We start from the raw sequence: 24,343 nt of genomic DNA on the forward strand, positions 1-24,343 counted from the left end.
ACTAAAGCATCAACGTCGTGTTATTGCTTTTAAGAAAAAATGTCCTTGCTCTACCAGAATATGAACGCTGTCATCATTTAAATTACTGGATGGGCTTATCATAATCAGGTCATACACTAGTCGCAAGTGCCGCAGTACTTACTTCGACTAACCTGAGCACCACTATCGGCTTTTGAATATAGAAGTACAATGACAGATATGTGCACAGCGGCTGGACTTCACAGTTTGACAACTGCTGATCACGCTCACTGCTGTGATTAACATGCAATTCTCTCCTCGCTTCGTGGGCACAAGTCTACCTACCTTCTAAAACAATCCTACTTACGTAATTCATTGTTCGGGATAGCGTTGCTGCTTGTGTGCCATAACTACACCATGACAACACATGATTTCTTGAAGTTATATTTCTTCCAAATCCATTTGTCTTTCACATAGATTCCTTGGGAGGCAACAGCCACACTGTGATGATTGCCTGTGTTAGCCCAGCAGATAGTAACTTGGAGGAAACCTTGAACACCCTGCGGTATGCAGACCGGGCAAGGAAGATAAAGAATAAGCCTATTGTGAACATCGATCCAGTGCAGGCTGAAGTCGCTCTGCTTCGTCAGCAGGCAAGTTACCCTTCTATGTGTGCAATGTTTAACCCTTAACTGTCTTGTTTTATCCAATAATTTCTTACCCGGAATTCTTATTTTTTAATTGCTGCTTGCAAAAACCTTGTCATAAAGAGTAGGTTTTTGAGGCAGCAAAACATAATTGACCCATAGAATGAATAATAGTTGGTTACTGAAGTTTATTGTATGCCATAGTACAAGTGCACCAACCACCTTCTAGTAATCGACAAAAATTGTGGAAGGGAATTTTTTTGTCTTTATCACGTTAGCTGCTCATGCTAACAGAACGTTGTTTGGCTGAGGGAGCTTTGGCAGAGGGTGGTACTGCTCAAAACTAGGGATTACGCAGCCTTGAGCATTTGAGTATTTTGATTTTGAGTATTTTGATTCATTTCATCGACTGTCATGAAAAGCAGCTCCTCTAGAAAACACTCGGTATAATTCAGCTGGCGAGCTTACGGTAAACTTCTTGCTGAGTACAGAAAAGAAAGATACAGTGGAGGCTTCAGCAAAATGCTGTTCGCATCAATTCTAGTCCAGACACGAACTTGTGATGTCGTCCTGCGAGCTTGCCTTTGTCTTCTTCTTCCAAGAAGCTGCTAACCTCAGTCATCATCGCTTTTGTCTTCGCTTCCTACAGTGATGTAGACCTTGGTGTCAGAACCATCATCGTAGGAAGACGATGAAGAAATGCCCCCTTTTTCAGGGAGACAAGCTGGCGACACACACGTTGCCTCCGTTGGACGCCATTTGGAAGTACAGGTTGCTGCATGATAAACATGCTCCAGATGTAGAAGAAATAACCAGGCACTTGCTGCGAAATGCCAACCTAAACACAAATCAAGCTGCGGACGAGTGTCTGTCCTGCAAAACACTCACGGAGAGAACAATTACTGCAAGGATGAGCAGCACTCGTCCTAACCACCTCGGAGATGTGAGGGCTTAGAGTAGCAGAGCTCTTCCAAAACTTAAAGGAGTTAATGTTCTTAACAATAAACAATAAATGGACAAAAGCAGACGTATGAAAAACAAGACTACACATCTTGAGGTTGCTGACATAACTAGGGAAATGTATAAACGTGAAAAAGCAAGAGATGTCTGTTGTTCATCACATTTCAGCATAAATAAGTTAATAAGTCTGGCACACGGGTCGGCCAGTCTTCTTATGCATATTTTAGAGTTTTCCATATATGGACGGGCCAAGAGATGTGTTATCGCTCGTGTAGGGACATTCTAGGGACGCTACAGGTGTGGAAGTTTCATATTATCTCAACCTTCGCAAGATAAGCCTAACAGCATTTGTCGATCATAATTTGGAGGCAGCTTTCTTTTGCATTAGCTATTCTAAATGACACTGCCCTCCCCCAAACTCCCACAACAACCATCCTCAACTACTGTTGCAACACTGAAATCTCTAGCCTAGAGCGTCAGCGGATACGTCGTCAAAACTGTTTCATTGTGTCCCTTGTAAGGTATTTTCTTGCTTATGCTGACCTGCAGCTCCAGGAAGCAAGGATTGAGCTGATGAGATGCCGGACTCTGCAAGGTGAAGGAGGAGACCAGCCCGGAGGCGAGGAGTCCGGGGGAGATGGTGGTGAATCTAAGAAAGACCTGGCATTGGTGCTGTCACGCAACGCAGAACTCGAGAATGAAAATCAGCGTTTGAGCGGGGAGCTTCACCGTGCACTTGACCAGCTTGGCGAGAACTCAGAACGTCTCATCATTGTGAGTGCAGTGTTAAAATTCTGTGTTGCGAAGTATGTTTAACTAAGTCATGCTGCCTTTTGAACAAGAGCAATGACGGGAAACAGCATGTCTGTGGCAAATAGCTGTGAGCCTACTCAACTTTACAGTACAAAGAAACGAAGTGTTGCTGTGAGGAGAGGCAGTGATGTAAAGTAAACTTGTAACACCACAATGATTGAGTTGTGAACACACATTGTATAACTGTAGTAGAAAGAATGCAGTTATAGTTATCCATGAGTATGTACATAGATAACTAAGCTGAGATGCTTATGTTTGTTCTTGAATAAAAAGACCTGGTTAACATACTTATAGTCGTCATAGCCATACACATGCCGAGCCTGACCAAATTTTTTAAACAAGATGTGAAAAAAAAATTGCAAGTAGAAAAACCTCTCAACATTTGCCTATTAGTGCTTCCTTCAATTACCCCCCCCCCTCCTCTCAGGAGTCTTCAAAGCCTAGATTTGTTATTCTCCTTGAACTTTTTTAATCAATTCGTGCTTATATATTATTTTATCTTTCAGACTGAGCTTGAGGTTCAGAAGCTGAAGGAGCTTATTACTCAAATGTCCGAAAAGATAGAGTAAGTATGGTTTACTTTACCTACTTTCTTGGTTAAAAAGAGAGAGCTGTAATGCTGACTCCTGTTTATGTGATTTCTCCATTATTGTTTGTAAGGCAACATAAATTCCACTTCAGTAGGATGTTTGCTGTTATGATATAGCGATCTGTGAAACATGCTCTATCTGTATTTATTATATGGTACTGTCGTGGACAAATGAAACACGAGCGAATGAGGGCTAACCAGACTGTGTTCCTCTGCTTCTATCTTCGTGACTTTGTGTGGTGTGAGCATCATTTTGATTTGGTGCCTACCTTATATAGATGCTACAGAGAAAGTTCAGCTGTATTAGCAATTATGTTTTGCAGTGCCATAAAAGATATAATTCTGAAATAATATTTAGAACGACTGATAGCTGAGCAAGTTAGCAGGCATTTGTTGTTACCACAAGGCACGCTTGCACATGACGGTGGAGGTGAAGGCGTGATGTGTACAGTCAAGTACAGTAGTCTAGAGACCACGGGATATGCAAAAAAAAAAAAAATTCTTCTAGCACAGCCCGTCAACGTAAGATTCTATAAAAGCATGGCGCTGCTCAAGCAGGCGCACGTGGGCAGTACGCTTGATTTCAGCCTTTATGCCTTCGCTGGGAAGAAAAAAGAAATTTAGGATCAACTTTTGCACTCGATTGTACATAGCAACAAAACAGTTGTTTTATCTCGATTAGCGTAGCAATAATATCTCGATTTGCTTGGCTTTTCATAACATTTTATCATTGCCCTCTGCATCACAGAGATGATCATGTTATGCTATTTCTATTTTTCATGACAGTGGCAGTCACCTTGGTGACGCTGATGGTGATAACGCAACCAGCCTCCTGAGGGAACTTCAAAACTCCATAATGGAGTTCTCGGTGAGTCCTTCGTTTGTTCCTTGTTTCCGTCGCACTGACACAGTGACTAATAAGTTTGTGTGCACTGCTTGTCCTTGAGTGCCAATTTTCACATTCTAGCCAAATTCTCAACAATGTATTTGGCATGTGCATTCGCATCTTTGATATGAATAGCATTTTCAATACCGGAGTTCAAACAATGAATGCAAGGGACAGACGTGGTAGACGGTGGCAGTGGATAAAATGGAGTGTTGAGACTAGAAAAGATTCAGGCATAGCATGGGCTTGGTAATTTGTTTCGCTTGTCTCTTTTTTTACACTTCATGTTATTATTATTGCTTTGTGTGTCCCTACCTACTGCCCTTAAAGGGACACTAAAGACAAATACTAAGTTGGCATGGACTGTTTAAATACCACTCCAGAAACCTCACAACGCTTGTTTCGTGCCAAGAAAATACTTGCAATACGAGAAGATTGCATCTGAAGAATCCGAGTACCTTTTTCAAAATTCAAATCTCCCGCCATCTGACTGGGGGAGTGGTGACGTTGCATATGCCACCACTGCCCTTTGCTGCCGTCAGTGAGTAAAACGGCGCCTGACAGACAGCGGTACCGAGCCAAATCAGAACGGTGGATTCACCGCTGCAGCTGCTTTTTGGTCAAGTGGTGTAGGCCGTTCCGACATATCGTGACATCACATGGAAGTTGAATTCTCTGCTACTCCCAGTTCGTGCTAGTTTTGCAAGCCAGCAAAACCAGCGCAGGACTACGCAATAACGGAACTACTGAAATGCGAAAGCGTGGACGGCGCAGAGTCGAGCGAAAATGAAATGTTTTGACCGCCTGCGTCGTTGTCGGGGGTAAATTCAATTAGTCCTCTTTTCTAAAAATGAAATAGAATAGGACAAGTAGCATTTTATTTCATCTTATAGTACAATACAAGGATGTTTTCTGCAACGAGTGGTTTAATACTGGTGCCAGAATTTAACTGAGGAGTGCTTTCGTCATCTGGCAAGTACTTGAATGTCCCAGGGAAGTCTCTAATCGTGTCCTGCATTTACCTAAATTTCTCGATTATTAAGGCTCTGTTCACGATAGTATTTACGCCTTAGAGATTCTAGAGCACTAATCTATCACTTTGGCTTGACTTAATATTTGCCTTTAGCGTCCCTTTAAAAGCCTGGAAAACGCTTGTGCAAGGGAATAATAAACACTGCACTAAATGGAGACGGCTAGAAGAGGCCATCTCCATTTATCTAGTATTTATCTTGCAGGGAAGATAAATAGTAATTACGTTGTCTTTGCATAAAGGAAGCACTTGTCTGGTTTTCTTCTTCTTTTTTTATAGGCTGGTGAACAGAAAAGGCGCAAGCTGAATGAGTCACTTTTCAAGGTGAGGTCAAACTTGACTTGGCTTTTGCTATTTCTGTGTTCTATTGCCCTGCTTTCAGCACATCTGAGAAGCAGTGGTTAAAGCAAATGACAAATACACCGAGCAAAGTGAATGGGACAAGCACTGTACTTCGACCAACTAATTGGAGCCCAAATTGTGGCCCATCCGCCTTTTCTCTGTGTACACATCGTATTCACTAACTTCTGTTTCAAAAATATGGACCGACTAACCCATAATAGACTGACTATATTTGTTTTCCTCAGTTGTGCATTATAGTACACAGTTGATGAACGTCGTTTACACAATTTCATCGAAAGGCAGTGCAGCCTTCATTGAAAGATATTGAAAGTGGTGGAATGAAGCTTTCTGCATTCTCTAATGAGTCCTCAAAATTACCTCGTATAATTATATCTATATATACAGTACAGTCAGTCATGCTTCATTTCTGTACTTAACAAAAAAAAGCTTGAATCGCTTTCTTTGAGCACATGGACATTTTATCTACTGGCCGCATTCATTATGAGAAAGCACAAACGATTCTGTCACCATTGCCGATGCAATGTGGCACGTCGAACATCCTGTCAAATGTGGCACTGGCTTTAATGGAATGCATTTTTACTTACGCGCAAACGAACAAGTAAGGACAAAGAAGAAAGACGTACCGTGAGCTTACTCACGACTGAAAGTTTATTTCTTACAAACACCACATAAATAGGGGTGTTTACAAACACCCTCGTTTAAGTGATTTTTGTAAGAAATAAACTCGTTCGCGCTGTAAGTAAACGTACAGTTGTACTCACTCGCCCAGCTAGCTACAGTACTTCAATAAGGTGGTCGCTTGCGCAACACTCAGTACATAGATGTGGAATGAAGACACATTGAGTATAGGGGAGGTTCAATTTACCAGAAACTCAATGTTTGCAGTTTCTTTACTTTAACTGACGAGAACTGGCGAATAAGTTACGCATACAAATTCTAAAGAGGATATTTGTAACGCATCTTGGAATCTAACTTGTCAGTGGTACCAGTAAAGAAAAAGTGCCATACGTTATTATGTCTTTGGGAATATTGCCAACTGCCAATATGGAGTGCACTGTTGTCATGTTTCATCTAGAACTACGCACCTCATTTCTGCTACAGCAATTATCTTTTCTTCAGCACTCCCTTAGTTTTACAGACATATGTTTCTTTAAGCCCAATCCAAGTGCCTGCTGCACATTTAGTTTTTCCCATACAGTTGACTTCCATTAATTTGGTCTTGACAGAACCCATGGAATTGGAGTTATATATTTGGTAGTTAGAATAAAGAGGGCAGAAAAAAAGACATTTATGCACTGCTGCTTCATTTGGCAGTGTTTACCTGATTCTAACATGTACCCAGTGGTTACGGTTTCAAAGTAGAAAGCAATGCACGCACAATAACGTACACCCGATTTTAATGTCTTTTTTTTTTTAACCTAGCTTGCCTCTGATACAGTAAAAGCTAGTTCATTTGAATTCTGCGGGGATGCTACGAAAATTCGAATTATACAAAATTCGAACTGATGAAAGTCAGAAAAAAATTGCTTGGTTAGGCACGTATATAGTCCAACGCGGCGTGAGCACGTGCACACATACGCTACGTCACATTGGCGTGAACAACGTCTATACTTCGAAGCACTGGCGCAGCCAGCGTAACCGGATGAGGCTGACCCTGTTTGACGTGCCCGACGTCGAGATGGCTCTTGCTCCATCTGCGCGTTCATCGCGCCGATTGGCACGGAGAAAAAGAAAGCAGCAGTTTTGCCTGAAAAGCAAAGCATAGATTGCGATGGCAAATTAGTACAGTGAAACCTCGTTAAACCGTAGTCGGCCGGAGCTCGGAAAAAGTACGTACTAAACGGTAGTACTGTTTAAGCGAAATAGCATGAGATCGCCCACTTACCTGTCGAAAACGGAACTCAGAGAGAGTGCGATGAAAGGGAAAAAAACATGCAGTATTTATTCACTTCGCGGGACGTAAGTGTTATTTTCGTTTGATGTCGCGGCGGCCTAGCACGACGACAGCGGACTCAAACTTACTGAAGCTGCGTGCCAGCTTCTCAGTCAGCGCCTCCTCCTCTCGGCAAACACTCGCACGGCAGATTCCTTGTTGGCGTTACGTATTCTCCGTGCACGCACGCAGTAGTGCTGCATAAGTGCTGGGGCGCCTATTTCATTGCCGGGTGCTGGAGTTCGGAAAACTTTTCGTTTGGAATAGTTACGTTATCGCGCCCTTGTTCTCCTTGCGACGATCGCATTCATGAGGCTGACGTAACGCGCAGCTTCTGCCACTGTCGGGCCTGAATAGCCCGTGCTGTCGCTTTCCGTGTCGTCCTCATCACTGTCGCTAGTTGACACTTCGGCAACAACAGCGGCAACGATGGTGAACAGTCGAACCTCGTAGCCGACATGTCTTCGCGGTCGCAGCAGCGCTGCCGAGCAACTTCGCATTCCAAATGCCACACACTGTAGTCAACAGCAGATCCATGTCGCGGGCCAGCGCCGACTTCTTCGTGTCACGTTCGGTAGCACCACGACCGGCTTTGGTCGTGGTTAGCACAGACGATGTCTAATTTTTCTTCTATGCTGAGCACCCGGCGTCTTTTTTATATTCGCTTCGGCATGACGCAAGTCCTCGCTTGCACTAGAGTTACTGTATATGCTACCTGTGGTAGCAGTATATACAGTATATGCTACCTGTGGTAGCATATACAGTAACTCTAGCTTGCACGACGCCACAACGTTCTCTGGCACAGCGTCCATGCGGCGTCGAAATGATGTTGATGTTGATGCGGCTTCACGTGCAAACGCACAGGGCGCTTGGAGGCCGTTGTACCGATCTCTGAGGCTTGTTCTGCCGGGCCGCCCGATGGAGACGACGCACCGCCGTGTTTGCGCGACGAAAAGTGGAAACGCTACGTTTTAACCGATGCGTACGCAATAAGCTGGTGCGGTTTATGCGGATACAAAATACATTATGTTCAATGGCCGCTGAGTCGGGGAATTGACTTTACTACTTTTAAACCGAAACTACTGTTTAAGCGGGTACGGTTTAACGAGGTTTTACTGTAGATAGCTATACGAAGTAAGGATAGTAGTTTTACCGGCCATGTAAACTTGTACACATTCGCTTCCTAACCAAATTAACAAGTATGGTGCCACGCGCACACATGTAAACATGAACACATCTCACTCGATGACTGCAGAAACTCACTGAAAAACGCTGGAGTGAGGAACCGCGGCAGTAGCAGCGAGCGAATTGACCTTCGTACAGCTCTCGCTTCAACGCAAATGAAACGCAGAAAGCACATCGCATACGAAGCTACCGGCTTACGTGCACTGTGCAAACATCACAGATCACGTTGAAGATGAGGCCCACGCAGGCGCGCACTTTGGCCCCGATGCACATCAAGATACGGCTTTCAAGATACGGCACCCGCATGGTCGTGCCGTAAGCAGGAGCCGGCGGAAAGCGTCCTCCCTCCCCTAAGGGTCGGAATGCACCCAAAAAATCTGGCAGGTCAAAAAAAAAATGAATGCATGCCTTTTACTGCTTCCAAGAGCTCAAATCACCAGAGGCACATGTGAAATTGCTCTGAAGGCCTGCCAGTACACATATTAGGTGTATTGGTGCTCGTAAAGTGACAGAAGTTGGGGGGTGAATGCGTGTTTAATTAAGGACTGCATGTTGTGTCCCGTAATGGTGGCCCCTTTCCACTCTTGTTATGCTTCACTGCAATACAGCGCGTAAGCTTCATCGCTCATCGGCGAGAATGACAGTGAGCACCGTTTTTGACAGCGCCGAATACTTTCTATGAAAAATACGGAACCGAACAGGAAGCTTGGTACCTAACGTTAAAAGCAGCTAGGCCTCAACATTGCCGCAGCAGTGACTGCAGCTGGCAGCGAATCGGCATACAAGAGCACTGGTTCTAGGCAGCAAGACAATAAAACTGGCGGAAGTGATGGCTTTGGTTAATGCTGTTTCGGACCTGCGGTCACAGCAAAAAGTCTGAAAAGTCTGATAACGAAAGTTTTCAAGTTCTGAAATTGCTAGTGTTCTCATACATTGCCTCTATGGTGTGCATGGTAATTCCATGAAGGCACTCAAATTATCGGGCATGTCCGAAAATTCAATAATCGACTCTAGCTCCTTTTCCTACATTGCAGGCCTTGCCACAATACCTATGCTGGTTATGTGGTCATAGGTACCTGTTGCCATTAATTTTGTAAAGAACTGTAAAGTCTTATAAAGGATCACTTCATGCATTATAACTAAAGTGTGCAACTAATTTTGCATACGTTAGTTGTTGCATGCATATTATGCAACTAATGTTGTATAATATCTTTGTATATTTCTTCCAATATGTAGCGCGGTATGATTTCATCAGGAATGTGGATGATGCATAGTGTAAGCTATACAGAGAGGTTGTAAAATTGTCACTCCATTTGTTTCATAGTGAATAAGCTTTAGTGTGCAAATTCTTAGACCTAATAATTAATAAAATAGTAACTTTAATTGGTAAAGCAATTATTGCACCTGATCCACAATTTTAGTTTAAAATTCAGGCATACTGAAAAGTAGCGCAATCGCTAACAGTTTTGCCTGTTGCATCTGAAATGAAGCATACTATAGCCATTTCAGTGAGTATATTGAGCGGTCCTTCACACACAGTGTGACGGCCATGCAGATCTTATGCAACAGTGGTTCCGCAACAAATGTGAATTCCTGTACTTTAAATGGATCGCTGTGCAAGTCTCAAACTGCTTCAGGTTGAAATTTCAAATTTGTTGCTGGAATTTGCCTTCTTCGCACATACCGAGCCCTGTAAACTCCTGTGGGCGATTGCACATGTGTGATTGCCTCTACCGTTTAGCTTGTGGGGTTTCGGTGACGAGCGAACTTGGGAGCCGTTTAACGAGCGAGTCCCTTTTTTATCTTGTTCAGGTTGACAAGCCACCTGCAGAAGATGACAGGGAGATGACGACCATCGAGGAGGAAGGTTCGGACACATCCCTCGGCGAGAGCTCTGCAAAGGGCTCGGCCGAACAGATGCAGAAAACGTTTCTGCTCAATCAGTCGCGTCTGGAGGCGACTATGCGACGTGCCGCACTGAGCAAAGAGCTTGAAGATCTCAACCGAGTGCTACAAGCCAAGGAGGAGCTCGCCAGCAAGATGTCCATGAATGACCAGCACCTTGAGGTCGTGAAGCTGCAGTATGAGGTTAGTGTGTTACCCGTGCGCGCGCTTTATTAAAGCAAAAGGTTTCTTTGCCTTTTCCTGCGACTTTCCCACTGCTGCTGCTGCTGTTCGGCATACTGCGTCAGGGGGTGGTTCAGAGCGTATATATAGTACGTGGAAGAAGTGTGACAGAGAAGAAAAGAGACGCGAAAAACTTGTTTGGACCGCGCCGCGTCGAATGTGCACGATGCCCTCAGGAGCTCCCGGTTGGTCGCCACATTAGCCTCTTGACAGCTTACAATAAGCAACTTCCGCGTTGGTAGAAAGGTAATTCTACCAACGCGGAAGTTTTAGAGGGAAGCTAGATAGAATGGAAGAGAGGAGGGGGAGAGGGGGCAGGGAATTGGCACAATCGACACAGTCGCAAAACAAATGAATAACAGCCTTGCCACTCTTCGCTCGCAATTCCCATACAAATACAAGGGGAGGGTGGGATAGGGAAAAGGTAACGTGAAAAGGCAAGGAAATGCTGGATGACTTCAAGGTACGGTACAGTGCATTTCTGCTATTTCTGAAAAAGACTATGCAAACATGTCTAGCGGAGAACTTATACACTTATGCAGGGCGTGCAGAAGCAGAGCCACATTAATTAAAGTGCACCACAAGGTCTAGGTGACACAACTGAAGTGGTCGCACATCAAGTCAACACTTTATTGCCTGCCGCAATAGCTTTGCGGCTATGGCATTGCTCGAGGTCGTGGATTTGACCAAGGCAGCCACATTTCAATGGGGGCAAAATAAAAAATCCTCGTGCACTTTGATTTAGGGACACGTTAAAGAAGCACCACAGTGCCATAATTAATCCGGAGTGCACCACTACGGCTTGCCTCATAATCCAATTGTGGTTTTGGCAGGTACAGCCCCATAATTCAATCGAAGTTTAATGCTTCTGCCACAATGTGATGTGCCATGTGAGGCAATGACAATGCTCAACACTCTCGGAGGTTATGAAATGTGGTGCACAACAACACCTCAAGCAAACACCTCTCCCTTCGTGTTCCATGTACTAAGCACACCAACAGCAGTGATGTATTCAATGTAACGTTCAACATCAACTTACCACTGTCGTGTTGGACAAAACATTTAAAAAATTAGACTTTTGTCGTCAACATCACTGCTAATTATCGTCAGTTAAAGCAAACAGCACAGAAAACTTCACTTACAATGATTCCCACAGTGCGTGAGATCTGCGTAATTTTTATTTTTATTTTTCTGTGTGGCAAAATACCCATGGTGTTAAATTTGCAGAATGAACAAAAAGAATAACTGGATCCCAGGAGCTCGAGGGCATTTGCTATGAGGGGTTGTATGTTGTAAAAGTCACATCTGACAGTGACACACTTTGTTGTACGTCATTTCTTATTAAATCTACCATATGTCCTACATAATTTGTGCCAAAATTTTTAAATGTAGAAGTGCCACGCAGCTGGACAGAAAAGGTGATGTTGATTGCCTTTGCTTGGAGAAAGTCAGACTGTTTTTTGTATTTCATCTAATTACATAATCAGTTATTGTTAATCAACTTGTCAAATATTATAATCGGAGCATTAAAGTGTCGGTGAGAAAATTGTTAACCATTCTGAAAAATTCCTGATTCAGCTTTCTGTTGCTCAATATGGGCTGTATAAAATTCTTGCCAGCCTGAAAGAAAGCCTGTGATACATGAAAAAGTGCCGCGCCGCAATTTTCGCCACTTTCTTAACTTACCAATAGCAACTTTCAAGGAGGTATTTTTAACCCACTCAGTATGGCCAGAAAAGCTCTGAACATCTTGTGCGCAGAAGAGGGCTTGCGCTTGCATTCTAAACAATCGGACCAAACAAAAGATGCAAATCCCGTGTTTTCTTAAATTCATGCTGTGATGAGCGTGTTGAGCATCTACAGTCGCCGACCGATTTTCCGGACTCCGAAAATTCGGACATGCTCGATTATTCGGTCAGCTTCGCGGCACCGCCATTCTCCCCATAGACCACCATGTATAACAACTGCCGAAAGTTCGGACACCTTTCAACCTCTCGTCCGATTTTTCGGACACTCCTTGAGCCAACTCGATCGATGGCACTCGCCCCCACCGACTCTGTCCGGCGCAAGGCTCGATTGTCTGAACGCCATTTTTGTTTTGGACTGAGCCTCCTTGCTGCCCCACGAGGTGGCGCTACTGAAAATCCCCGCTCATCATCATCGTTTCTGCCTGGTTCGGTAGTGGCTATGAGTGAGTACAGCAGTTCCGGTCTCAGCTTAGTAAGCATTGTCACCATAGCCATGTCAAGGCAATCCAGCTCCTGATCTGTTTCTTTCTTCGTAGACGGACGGTGGTGCGAGTAGGCCACGTTTTTAGTTTGTGCGAATGGTGCCGGCGTGACAGCGTAGTGGTGTTTGTGTGCTGTGTCGAGGTCGCGGTGATCGAACGTCCAATGGCGCCGATAGTGCCCGCGCAGACTGCGCTGGGAAATGCTGGCAAGCGTGGTACCAAATATACCACAATGTCAATGGCGAAAAAGATCGCCATTGTGCAACAAGTCCTGAGCGGCCGGTCTCAAAGCGGAGTTGCTCGAGAATTTAACATCTCGAAGCAGACCGTCTCCGACTACATGAAAAACCAGACGAAGATTCTCGGCGAAGCAACGAAGTCTTCCTCCAGTTTGGAACGGAAAAATTTTAGAGACGGCAGCCATCCGAAGCTCGAAGAAGCCCTCCACATGTGGTTGTGTGCTACAGTTGCCAAGCGCATCCCTGTGTCTGGAGACCTTCTGAAGCAGAAGGCAGAGACGCTCGCTCTCCAGATGAATATCGAGGGCTTTATGTTTAGTGACGGATGGCTCCGCAACTTCAAAAAAAGGTACGACCTCGCTTTCAAGAGGATGTGCGGCGAGAGTGGTGCCGTCGACCGGACCCTTGTTGCGAATTATCGCTCGGAGACGCTGGAGTCGCTGTTGTCCCAGTTTTCGCCAGACGACGTTTTTAACTGTGACGAAACCGCCCTGTTCTACAAGATGCTGCCTGATAAGACTCTTTCTGTGTCTGGCGATCCCTGCCACGGCGGGAAGCACAGTAAAGAGCGCGTCACCATCATGGTAGGCAGCAACATGTCGGGGACAGAGAAGCTTCCGCTTCTTGTGATTGGCAAATCTAAAAGACCGAGGTGCTTCAAGGGAGCGAAGTCGCTGCCCGTCTTGTATGAGGCCAACAAAAAAGCTTGGATTACGCAGCAGCTGTTCAGCGACTACGTCCGCAAACTTGACAGGAAGTTCAAGTCGCAAAACCGGAAGGTATTGCTTTTTGTGGACAACTGCGGTGCACACGGTCACATTCATGATCTCGAGTGCATCCGCTTGGAATTCCTGCCGCCCAACACCACGAGTGTCCTCCAGCCCATGGACCAGGGCATTATAAAAAATTTGAAGGTCCTATACCGAGCACGCCTTTTGAACCGCATGGTCGTCTGCATCGACGCCGGCAAGCAGTACTGTGTTAGCCTTCTGTCGGCTATAAACATGCTTGCAGATGCCTGGAAGGCGGTGGCCCCTGCCACTCTACAGAACTGCTTTCGGCACGCTGGATTTGTTATCACCGATGAAGTGAGTGCCATGGAGGCCCCAGATCTGTCGCCTTCAGATGTGCTCCCTACTGAAGCCGAAAACGTTCTTCAAGACTTGCGCAGTGGTGGCATTGCGATTCCGGACACTGTCTCGTTTGATAGTTTTACAAATGCTGACAGTGCTGTACTGACGTGCGCAGAACTTGACGACGACGAGATCATTCGTCAGGTTTGTGCCCCGCCGGATGATGACTCGGAGTCGGAGGATGACGCACCATGTGCGCCGCCGCCGTCGCACGCGGAGCTTGTCCAAGCAGTGACTGTGCTGTCAGCCGCCTACAGTGACCGCACGACCCTCTCCGAGATTGAGGCTGATTTGATTGCGCGTAAACGAAACAGTGTGCAACGGCGCATTCACGATTTCTTCGCGCCTGCTGCCGCGCCCAAATAAGGGCTAAGGGCGTGGAAATAAAGGAATTTTTTTTTCTGAATCTGTTTTTTCGGACACCCGTTTATTCGGACATTTTCGCGGTCCCCGTGAGGTCCGAATAAACGGTCGGCGACTGTAGACGGCACCGAGCAACTTTTTTTACTGCTGATATTATGGGAATCGGAGCTATTCATCGACATATGGTTATGTATGGGGCAATGAAATTAAAATAAACCTCTTACATTGTTGAATAGAACGATGGCCCTTTCACTGTTTCACTCATTCTCGCTGCACTGAAGTGATGACGTTTGATCCAAATTTCCATGCAAAAACGATGACAGCTTCAGCGGTTCCAGTGGTGGCTCTCCTGCCAAATGTCGAGGTTCAGCTGGATTTGTACTTCAGTCAGATCCTTCTGTAACGAAGTCGGAGGAACCAGGAATATCCCTTGTTATACAGGCCAGTTTGTCCTAAAATTTGTGTCCCTTATATCATTGAATTGTGGCAAAATAAGCATACTAAAACAAATCAAGCTTTCTTGTCACCATACGCAGATGTTTGCTTTAAAAAAGCGATTGTGCATACAAAGGCTTGTCAGCTTACTCAATCGGCAATCTGCCAAAGACGCAGGAATGAGGGAATGATTTATTGAACACAGTTCATCTAGCATCGCAGCGTATAAGCAGGTCACAGGAGCAGATAATTTATTGCGCTGTGCGAAAGAGCTCTATTCTAAACCCACGAACATGGTTGCATTGCTCATTGGTAGTTTGTGTTTAAATACTAACACAGTCGACTTCTGTTAATTAAACCCTGATGAGACCGGCAGAATTAGTAAAATTATCCAGCAAGTCAAGCTATAAGAAGACGCAGGAAAAAACATTCGAACACACTGCTTCTCTTCTTTTTTTTTTTTTTGGTAATTACCGAGTTTTAATGTGTCCCTAAATCTAGTGCACGTGCAGTGTTTGTGGTTTTTTGTAGCAAACCTTCGATTCCGGCAATCGGAAATATATCTGCTGTTCATGCTCTCAGAATGGAAATTTATTTACGCTAATGTCTATTGTAGTTAATCTCGAGCAGCTTTTTTTGCTATGGCGTACATGTCGGCCTTCTGAACTGTTTTTACAAATAAGTACAGTTGCCGATAGATTTTTCTTACACTGAAGGGATCGCAAAATTTTCTGCAATATCGAGCAGTCAGAAAAAACAAGTTAGGATGGGAAAAAACATTCATTTTCGTTTAATTTGAAATGAAAGCTACCATATTTACACGATTGTAAGTTGACTCGAATGTAAGTCGACCCCCCCATATCGCATGTGACAAGGGAAATAAAGGGCATACCCGCGAGCGCATTCCATAATGAAAATTTATTTGTAGCTGGCATGGTCACTGGACTACTCGTCTTCACTTGTGCCATCGTCCTCACTAGTGCTGCCATGGTCATTGCTGCTATGGTCCCACAGCACGCCGTTGTCCAGCGAAATTCTGCATTTGCATATATAAGTGCATTTGCACACATACATAAGTCCACGCCGAAAACACCCAACCACACACAGCCGTCAGGGAGGCTCTTTTGACATGTCTGGTTGGCGTAAGTTCGCGGTCTTCTCCCGCCAGCCACTCATACTCATGGCAGAGCAAGTCCTTAAAAGGCGAAGATCCTGATCGAAGGTCATGACCATGTCGTAAGTCACTGGCAGGGACCGATCACGCATTTCAACGATGTACACCACAAGCTTGGCCTCCAGTGTTGAAAAGCATCCCGACTTCGGCCCACGGAAACCTCTTAGCTTGCCGTCACAGGTGAAAATTTTGCTCCACTGCAGTTGCCACTCTCGCACCACCCATTAAGAAACATCAAACTTGCGGCCTGCTGCGCAGTTATTTGTTTCTCAGTGTAAAGGATGGCAGCCCTCTTGAATGCTGCTGTGGACGAGCCCCGAATGTTTACTGGACTCGGAGCACTCATGACCACTGAGGAAGCACGAAAGTAGCATGTGGCCGGCAGTCAAATCGACCGCATGAAACTAGAGCTGCACGGAAAGAGAAACATGTGAGCGGTGTCTGCTCTTCCATGAACTATCGATACTTCTCACAAGTGCCACTGTTCCTTGAGTGTCACCATAAATGGAACAGCGGCACTTCCACGAACTATTAACAACCCCCCATGAGTGCTGTGTGTGCTGTAAAACTATAAAAAATGTTAAAAGACCCTTCTAAAAAGCGAACAAACGCGTGGGATAGCGGAAAGCGACATGTAGGGCTGTAGAGCAAACATAAAATTGTAACTACGTTGTAGCTCCCTTGATATCTTGTTGGTCTCGGGTTTTTTTTTTTTTTTCCGGTGCCATGTTTTGGTAAATTGCCATTGTAAGTTGACCCCCCACTTCAGATTTTCAAATTAAAAAAAAAAATAGGTCGACTTACAATCGTGCAAATACGCTACAATTTCAAGCTGTGTCAATGACATCTTCACGTCGGCGGTACAATGTTGTACGAGTTTGGCGCACGTCTCCTTCACTAGCGTGGTTGCAGGCTCTACGTGCAGCCTGCATGCCCTGTTTTAGAGGTAATGTGCGACGCGTGCAGAGTCTAGGCAAGCTCGCTGAGATGGCATGGCATCGTGCGCTGTCTTCCTGTGCATTTAATGCTGGAGGTTGCATAATCTTGAGTTTGGAGACGCGTTGAAGCGAGAAGCAGCCGAAGCATTCGCTCCCCGCACTGCCGGCAATACTATCAGCCACAGGGGACGGAGTGGACGGGAAAGCGTGGTTGGTCTTGCTTCATGCCGCTGACATGAAGATATATCGCAGACATGGCACGAAACCGTATTTTTCGTCGTCGACGCTCAAATTCTACAAAATGTTTTTTTTTTTCCCTCAGTAAAAGTTGCTTTTTCAGATTTTCCAATAATACAGAAAGTTTTGTGGCTCCTTCTGTTTTCAAGTATCAAAATTCATTATAATGAAGTGAAGTTCCGATTTTACGGACTCTAGGTTTCACTGCATTTTATTTTCAGAGCCATCGGCACTCCCTCTCATGTTATATATTCATTACCCCATTATGTTCGTGCTTTCAAGCGTTTGAAATAGCGTGGAGAGTTGCAAGTACCCTGCAAAACTAGTGGCCCCCATTGTGCACTGAAGCAAAAGCTGGCAAGTGTAGCTGTGCTTCATCAGTTGTGTTTATCGCATAACATTTCTTGTCCATTTCTTTGTTTTACACAGGCAAACAATCGTGAACTTGAGCGTGAGGTAGCTATTCTCAAGAAAGAACGTGATGACCTCGCTGCCATGCTATCAAGCCAGCAAAACACTAAAAGGTTAGTTTCTGCACGTTTGCATTAGCGGTTCATGTGGAATTTATATGCTCTCTCTATGCTCTCTCTTAAGCTCTAAAGTGAAGATAATCAGCATTGTGGTAGTGCGAAACACACTAATATGTGAAGTGCCAAAACTACTTTTTCTTGCCTAACATCTTTCTATCAAAGGGACACTATTTCACTGAAGGCTGTACAGGACATGTAGCATCACACAATATTCAATTCATAATATGGTATAAACTTCATATGAAATAAATTTCTGATTGATGTTAGTGAGGCCTGATCAGCAAAGACCTCTTCTTCAATAAACCTAGCACTGGATACCCCGCAGGTAGGCTTATCTCCACGAGCACCTACGAAGAAATGTGCCGGGGTCATGGAATACGCTTGTGCCTCCTCTAAACTGACATACTCACCGACAGCTTCATTCTGATGTTGCATGACTCTCATGCTGATATCGCTAACGCTTGCCCATAAAAGCTCCACCCTATGTGTGGGCTGCGTGGCCCCCTTGAGTTCATTCTAGCCATAATGATGCACTTCTAGCTAGGGCTACAACACTTTGACTACGATAGATTAGCAGCTGTCAGGATTGTGCAAATTTTAGCTCCTTTATATGTCACTCTGACTAAGAAGAGATGGTTTTGTACACCAGAAACAAGGATGCTGATGTTGGCTAATGAATTGTAGAGACTCTATTACATGCTGTGTTCGCTCGATTCTAATACGCACTTGAATCTGACGTGCACCCAATTTTCACAGGTGCCGAAAAAATAAAGATGCATCTGAATGTAACCTGCCACCAATTTATAAAATAAAACTGTAGGATACTCATTCGTTTGCAGCCAGAAGAGCGACATTGGCTTGGCGCTCTTTGGCCGCACCTGGCCCTTGCGCCACTAAACACCGCACAGTCAATTCAAAGAACGAGACGTGAGCAATTTACCGTCGCAGAAGCGAAAATTTATTTTCGTGAGCTTTCATAGTGAATGTGTCAGTCGTCACCATTTGTGCTTCAGTGGCCACAGATACCCAGCACACAGAAACAGCATTCTCAAGCAATCACTTCTAGAGATACGACTGTCACTTTCATGGGATTTTACCCGGCTCTGCACTGAACTTGTCGAAGTGTGTGGCTGACAGCGTTTCCGGCACGGTGCCAGCAATGCTGGCAGCAAGTTAAGCCAATGCGTCTGGCACCTATTTGTGCAAAATTTCACTGATTGCCCAAGAATGCCACTATAGGCCGTAGTTTAACACAAAATGAACTCGCAACAACGTTCACGTAAACATGCCCTGTCGCTTTTGTGATGGTTATTACGCTGCCTCTGACAGCTCTGGCAGTGGACTGTCGCCAGCGCCGCAAACGTAATTTCGGTTTCCTATCCCACTGTAACGTGTAGGTGACTTCCAGACTTAATTTCTATGAAAAAAATGTGTGCCTTAGCTTCGGGTACATACTGTATCAGGTTTAATGTCAAGCTTGTTTGGTGTATTTCTTAAATAAATTGATACAGCCATACCGCCTCGCTGAGCAAAAGTAGCTTTACCTGCGAGAGCTTGTTTGACTCCTCAGTCTACCATAAGAGTGCCCATTCTCGTGATGGGCAAGATTTGCCAGCAGTGCATTCCCGCCAAACATTGACTGACAGTAAACAATGACATTTTGAAATTGGTTCTTGGTCTTTGTCGCCAATTTATAGTGCAGCTGGGAACAAGGTAGCAGAGCAGCGAAGCAAGCGCATTCAAGAGCTGGAAGATCGCGTCGGCCAACTGCGTAAGAAGGTTGAGGAGCAGTCCCGTATGACCAAACTCAAGGAGGATGCGGAACGCAGTGCCAAGAAGCTCCAGCAGGAGATCACGGTGGGTCTCGCGTCACAGTTGCAGTGTTGCCCTTGTTTTGAAGTGATGCTTTCTTTGTGCATTTGGGAAAAGTTTGATGCTGGGTACAGTCGCTGGACTGGGTTATTGCGGCAATTACTTTACTCCATTTCTGGGGTTCCTTCTGGGGCTACTTTCATCGGATACTAAGGAAAAACACTCACTCAGTTTAAACTGATCAAGTATTCTTTCAAAGCTGTTAAATGTTATGATTAGGGGTTCAATCAATCAATCAACCAAAAAGTGAGCTTTATTTAAACAAGTCAAGGAATGTGTACAAAAATAGTTGGACCAATAGCCTGTGTGGCTAGTAGCTGGTCCAATACACAAAAGTACATATACAGGTCAGCCAAATACATATCTGCTCAATGAGTAAGAACATTATTTACATGAACAAGTACTTTTTTTTTATGTAAAGCTATTACGTTTGGCTAGACAAGAAGAAGCGTTTGCATACAAGATCAAAATTTCTGGTTACATTTATTTCCACAGGCACAGTGTTCCAAGTTATAGTGCTCTAATAAAGAACTCTAATAATTGTTCACCATATACATTGCTGCAATAAGGAAGGTTTAAGTTAAAGCTAGTTGCTTGTCTGGTGTTTGCATGTGGGAAGTTAAATATGGTGTTGGGTAAGGGAAAGTTGGTGTTGAGTATTTTGTGAACTATAAACAAGTGATCTTATAATTTCTTAAAGGGACACTAAAAGTTACTATTAAGTCGACGTGGACTGTTGAAATACCATCCCAGAAACCTCGAAACGCTTGTTTCGTGCCAAGGAGAGACTTAATTTAAGAGAAAATGCCTTCTGAAGCATCCGCATACCTCTAGCGCAGTTCAAATCGCCCGCCCTCCGATCGAGGAGTACTGACATCATAGTGTCATAGTGACGTTGCGCCATTGGTGAGTAGAACGGCATCCGCAGACGGCGCTACGGCTTTTCTGCGCAAAACGCAAACATGCGGCCAGAAACAGAGCCAAGACAGAGCCGACAGCAGAGCGAAAGTGGGAGTATGGTGATTAGCAGAAGGAGAAACGCGCGACCATGGGGCCCTTGCATTGCCCAGGGGGCGCTACGAGAAAGGTGTTAAAAAGCGCCCTCTGTCCTAAAATGGGTCGTACCAAGCTCGGTCGTCTGCTTCGGAAAGCACGTTTACAATATGGACCCGCCACTTTCGGTTGTGTTGTAGCATGGCCTGCTGCGTATATCGGGCGCCGGAGATTTTTTCAGGGGTGGCACGGTGCGTAAAGGCAAGAAATTATGCAGTGCCGAATACGTGTACGCCGTTCAAGAATTAGGCGGCGAAGTTTTAGCACGGTGTCAATCGCAAGTGAAGCGAGTCGCGTACGAAGTGGAACTACAGGTAAGGTTTGCACGCTAGCTGCTAGATTCAGGCGCACAAATGCGAGGAAATGCGTGCTATAAATGAATCCACAGCAGCGATAAGCAGACATCATGTGTACGGAACTGCTCGAGCACACGACGGTACGTGCTGCGATGTACAAACTGCTCGAGCGCACGATCGTACGCGCCGCTACGGCAGTGGTCTTTCGACATGCCGCCAAACGGCGGGCCTCCTGCAATCTTTGTTGACTGCATGCCGCTAAACTGATGCAATGGATATGAGCTCGCACGTACGTGCGAATCGCGCTGTGGCGCGAGCTTGTGCGCTGCTCGCTTGATGTAGCTTTTAATGACAGCGCTCGAACATCGATGTGCTGCAATCAATACTGCCTTGCTGCGCTGCCTCAACGTGCTGGCTTGAGATCAAGGATGAGCACATTTAACTCTCTTAACCTGTGCTGCTCGTAGTGGAGTAGTGAACTGTCATCGAATGAGCCCGACCATTTGTGCTCATTTGCACACACTTCACCACTTCGCATCGGTTGAATTATTAATTGTCGCTGTGGCCAGGTCTCGAATCGTGAATTACCAGCCATGCCTGCTGATATGTCGGTCTGCTGTCGGGACTGTAGGTGCAAAAGAATGAAATTTCGAACGCAGATAATCGAGCAAGCTTCAAGACAGGCGAAGCAGTCAGCATGGCACGAAGTTTTACATACTCAGCGTGACGAACTGCAGCTATGCAAGCGCGCCTGACGCTCCACTTCGTGAGGCCTTGAAGGAAAACGGTAGAATCTGATGTTGGGATTCAAGCCTTCTTGTTCACGGCAGCCCACGACGCAGAAGTAATGACGGTGACGCCTTTTCGAGGCTGGGCTAGGTCTCTCCGGATCGGCATCACCGATTCCTTCTGCTCCCAGCATTACGTCCCATGGCACAGGGAGAGTCCGTTTTCGTTAAACTATAGGCTGCGGCGAGCTCGCAGCGTGGTCAGCGTGGTCTGTGAGAAGTGACGAGCCTTTTCGCACTCGCAACAGGGCATAAAAAAGTGCGAATCGACGCAAAACTCAGCCTAGAAACGTGCTTCGCCACAGCCAGGGCTCAATACGACCCAAGCTGGTACGACCCAGATGTCGTTTCCCGCACCACCACCAGGCGCCGCTACTATACCTCAAACTCCAGCGCAAGACGCCCATAAGCTGGTACTTCATTCTATGACGCAAACGTAGACACTCGTCGCAATGGATCATGACACCGACAGATTGACTCGCGATGGTGGGCTCAACTTCAGCGATTTGAGCACTGACGAGCGCGACCTGCTGCTGAGGGCTCGCGCTGCCGGCGTCGTTGCGTACTACGACGGCGGCCTCGACACCGGCTCTCCAGAGCGAGAAAGCAACGAGGGCCTCCCACGACATCACATGGACGTGGCATTCTCGCTGCTTGTTCCGAATGAAAGTTTCGCGAGCCAGCAGAACCCTCACAGCACAACGCGATAACCAAACTACTGAAACTCCAAAGCGTGCGCGGCGCAGTCGAGCGCGCAGAGTCGAGCGAAAACAAAACCTTTCGAACACCCATATTACTGAAGGGTAACGTCAAAATGTTATTTTTTCTTAGAATCGAATAGACGTGGACAAGTAGCATTTTTTTCCGTCTTATAATCGAATGAAATGATATTTTTAATAAGAGTAGTTGAGTATTAGTAACACAAATTATGAGGAGTGCTTTCGTCATCGGGCTAGTACTGGAATGTCGCTGGGGGGTCTCAAATCGTGTCATGCACTTACCTCAATTTCTCGGTTACTAAAGCTCTGTTCGCGATTATATTGACACCTTAGACTTTCTAGAACATTGCTATACCACTTTAACTTGAGTTTCCGCTAACCTTTAGTGTCCCTTTAACGCCGTGAAAGAAAGAAAGAATACGAAGGTCAGTAAACAGAACGCTGCTTGGGTAATGAACAGAGGAAAATGTTATTATTCTTAGGGCGCGTTTTTGCAACTGCACTATAGGTGGTAAGTAGGGGTTGATTATTACAAGAGAAAATAAAGGGTAAACTAAACTTGAGTCCCCTGGTAGCATTGCCTAAACAGCATGTCGAAACAGGTAAAAAAAAAAGAACAAAGCAAGTGGACAGGTAATGCCCTGTCCTCATTTCTTTTTCTTCTTTCTTTCTTTTCAGTGTTGCATTGCACTGCCCAGGCAAATCTATGAATCCACACCTGTTTGCCCCACATTTCAATTACTCTGGTAAACTTCAGTAATTTTAATTGTGCGCTGGAGTTCTGCACCATTGCAGCAGAGTGATGTCGGAGATTTGAAAGCACTTTCTCATAATTCGGCTGTTGCAGCAAAGAAATTCTCAAAAATACGATGTAGTCCTTCTCTACCAATAAAAAAAAATTAAACTAGGCTCGAGCAGACACTTGTCAGCATTTGTTACAGCGAACTGAGGCAGGAATTTCAAAGTGGCACTATTGATGAATAACCGTTGTTCACTTGCGAAGTGCATAGCAGTGGTCTCTTGTGTTCCTCCTCTTCAGAACATGAAGCAGGTGCGGGTGCAGCTCATGAAGCGTATGAAGGAGGAGTCTGAACGCCACCGGAGGCAGCAGATTGAGCGCAACCGCGAGGTTCGAGCCCTGCGGGTGCGCGAGCAGCAGCAGTCTGCACAGATGGCACGCATGGCGCGCCAAAATGAGCTGCGCATCAATGTGCTGCAACGGCGTGTGGAGGAGGCCCTGGCGGCCAAGAACCGCCTCGAGGCCGCTCAGCGTCACCGCCTGGAGAATCGTGCCAATGGCCAGGGCTTTGACAGCATGGCAGCACGTGTCAAGGCAAGGACTATTTACCTCTCGTTTTCTCTCTTCTTTAACCTTTGCCTGCATATTCTAAAGCATTTTCTTTCGTGTAGAGGAGACTGCTAACAAGCTTATTGCATTGAACTTGACAAAACAGAACACGTTCACTATGGAAAAAAGCCGACCCCAGGTGTTAGGGGTTGCCTTGTCAGTGGACTTTACTTTGCTCCAACATATAGGGTGAAAAGTGCATTGTGATGCAATTTTGCTTTAATACAGCTACAACTATACTTTGTAGACAGCCATCAATGTCTTTTCGTAATGATATACGATTGCTAGCCCCTATATTCGGTATGCAATAATCCCAGAGGGAAATCAAATGGCGCAGCTTAGCATTGGAACATCAATTACTAGAATAGTGCTTACCACACTAAGCTATACCACACTTGCGCTTAAAGCTGGTAATTTTCCTTTGGTGTGTGCCGATATATAGTTTACTGAGTGTGATTCTTCAGCATGAGACCTATATAGCAAATAGCAGTGAGTGA

General features: G+C 45.3%; 2 protein-coding genes across 3 annotated transcripts in view; both read left to right on the forward strand.

The window, feature by feature from the left end:
• The window catches only part of LOC135909094 (chromosome-associated kinesin KIF4-like), a 98,879-nt gene that overhangs the window by 42,773 nt on the left and 31,763 nt on the right, over nucleotides 1-24,343 (forward strand). For both annotated transcript variants that reach the window (XM_070529837.1, XM_070529838.1), the window contains 9 exons: nucleotides 436-611; nucleotides 2,115-2,339; nucleotides 2,885-2,943; nucleotides 3,754-3,835; nucleotides 5,163-5,207; nucleotides 10,177-10,452; nucleotides 17,670-17,764; nucleotides 19,468-19,627; nucleotides 23,538-23,831. In XM_070529837.1, coding sequence (XP_070385938.1) covers nucleotides 436-611; nucleotides 2,115-2,339; nucleotides 2,885-2,943; nucleotides 3,754-3,835; nucleotides 5,163-5,207; nucleotides 10,177-10,452; nucleotides 17,670-17,764; nucleotides 19,468-19,627; nucleotides 23,538-23,831 — 1,412 coding nt within the window. The remainder of the gene's footprint in view (nucleotides 1-435; nucleotides 612-2,114; nucleotides 2,340-2,884; nucleotides 2,944-3,753; nucleotides 3,836-5,162; nucleotides 5,208-10,176; nucleotides 10,453-17,669; nucleotides 17,765-19,467; nucleotides 19,628-23,537; nucleotides 23,832-24,343) is intronic.
• Nucleotides 13,254-14,459, forward strand: LOC139052765 (tigger transposable element-derived protein 4-like). Its single transcript, XM_070529845.1, has one exon. It carries the CDS (start codon nucleotides 13,254-13,256, stop codon nucleotides 14,457-14,459), a length of 1,206 nt encoding a protein of 401 aa, XP_070385946.1.

Source organism: Dermacentor albipictus, unplaced genomic scaffold (genome assembly GCF_038994185.2).
Source record: "Dermacentor albipictus isolate Rhodes 1998 colony unplaced genomic scaffold, USDA_Dalb.pri_finalv2 scaffold_33, whole genome shotgun sequence".
Lineage (NCBI taxonomy): Eukaryota > Metazoa > Arthropoda > Arachnida > Ixodida > Ixodidae > Dermacentor > Dermacentor albipictus.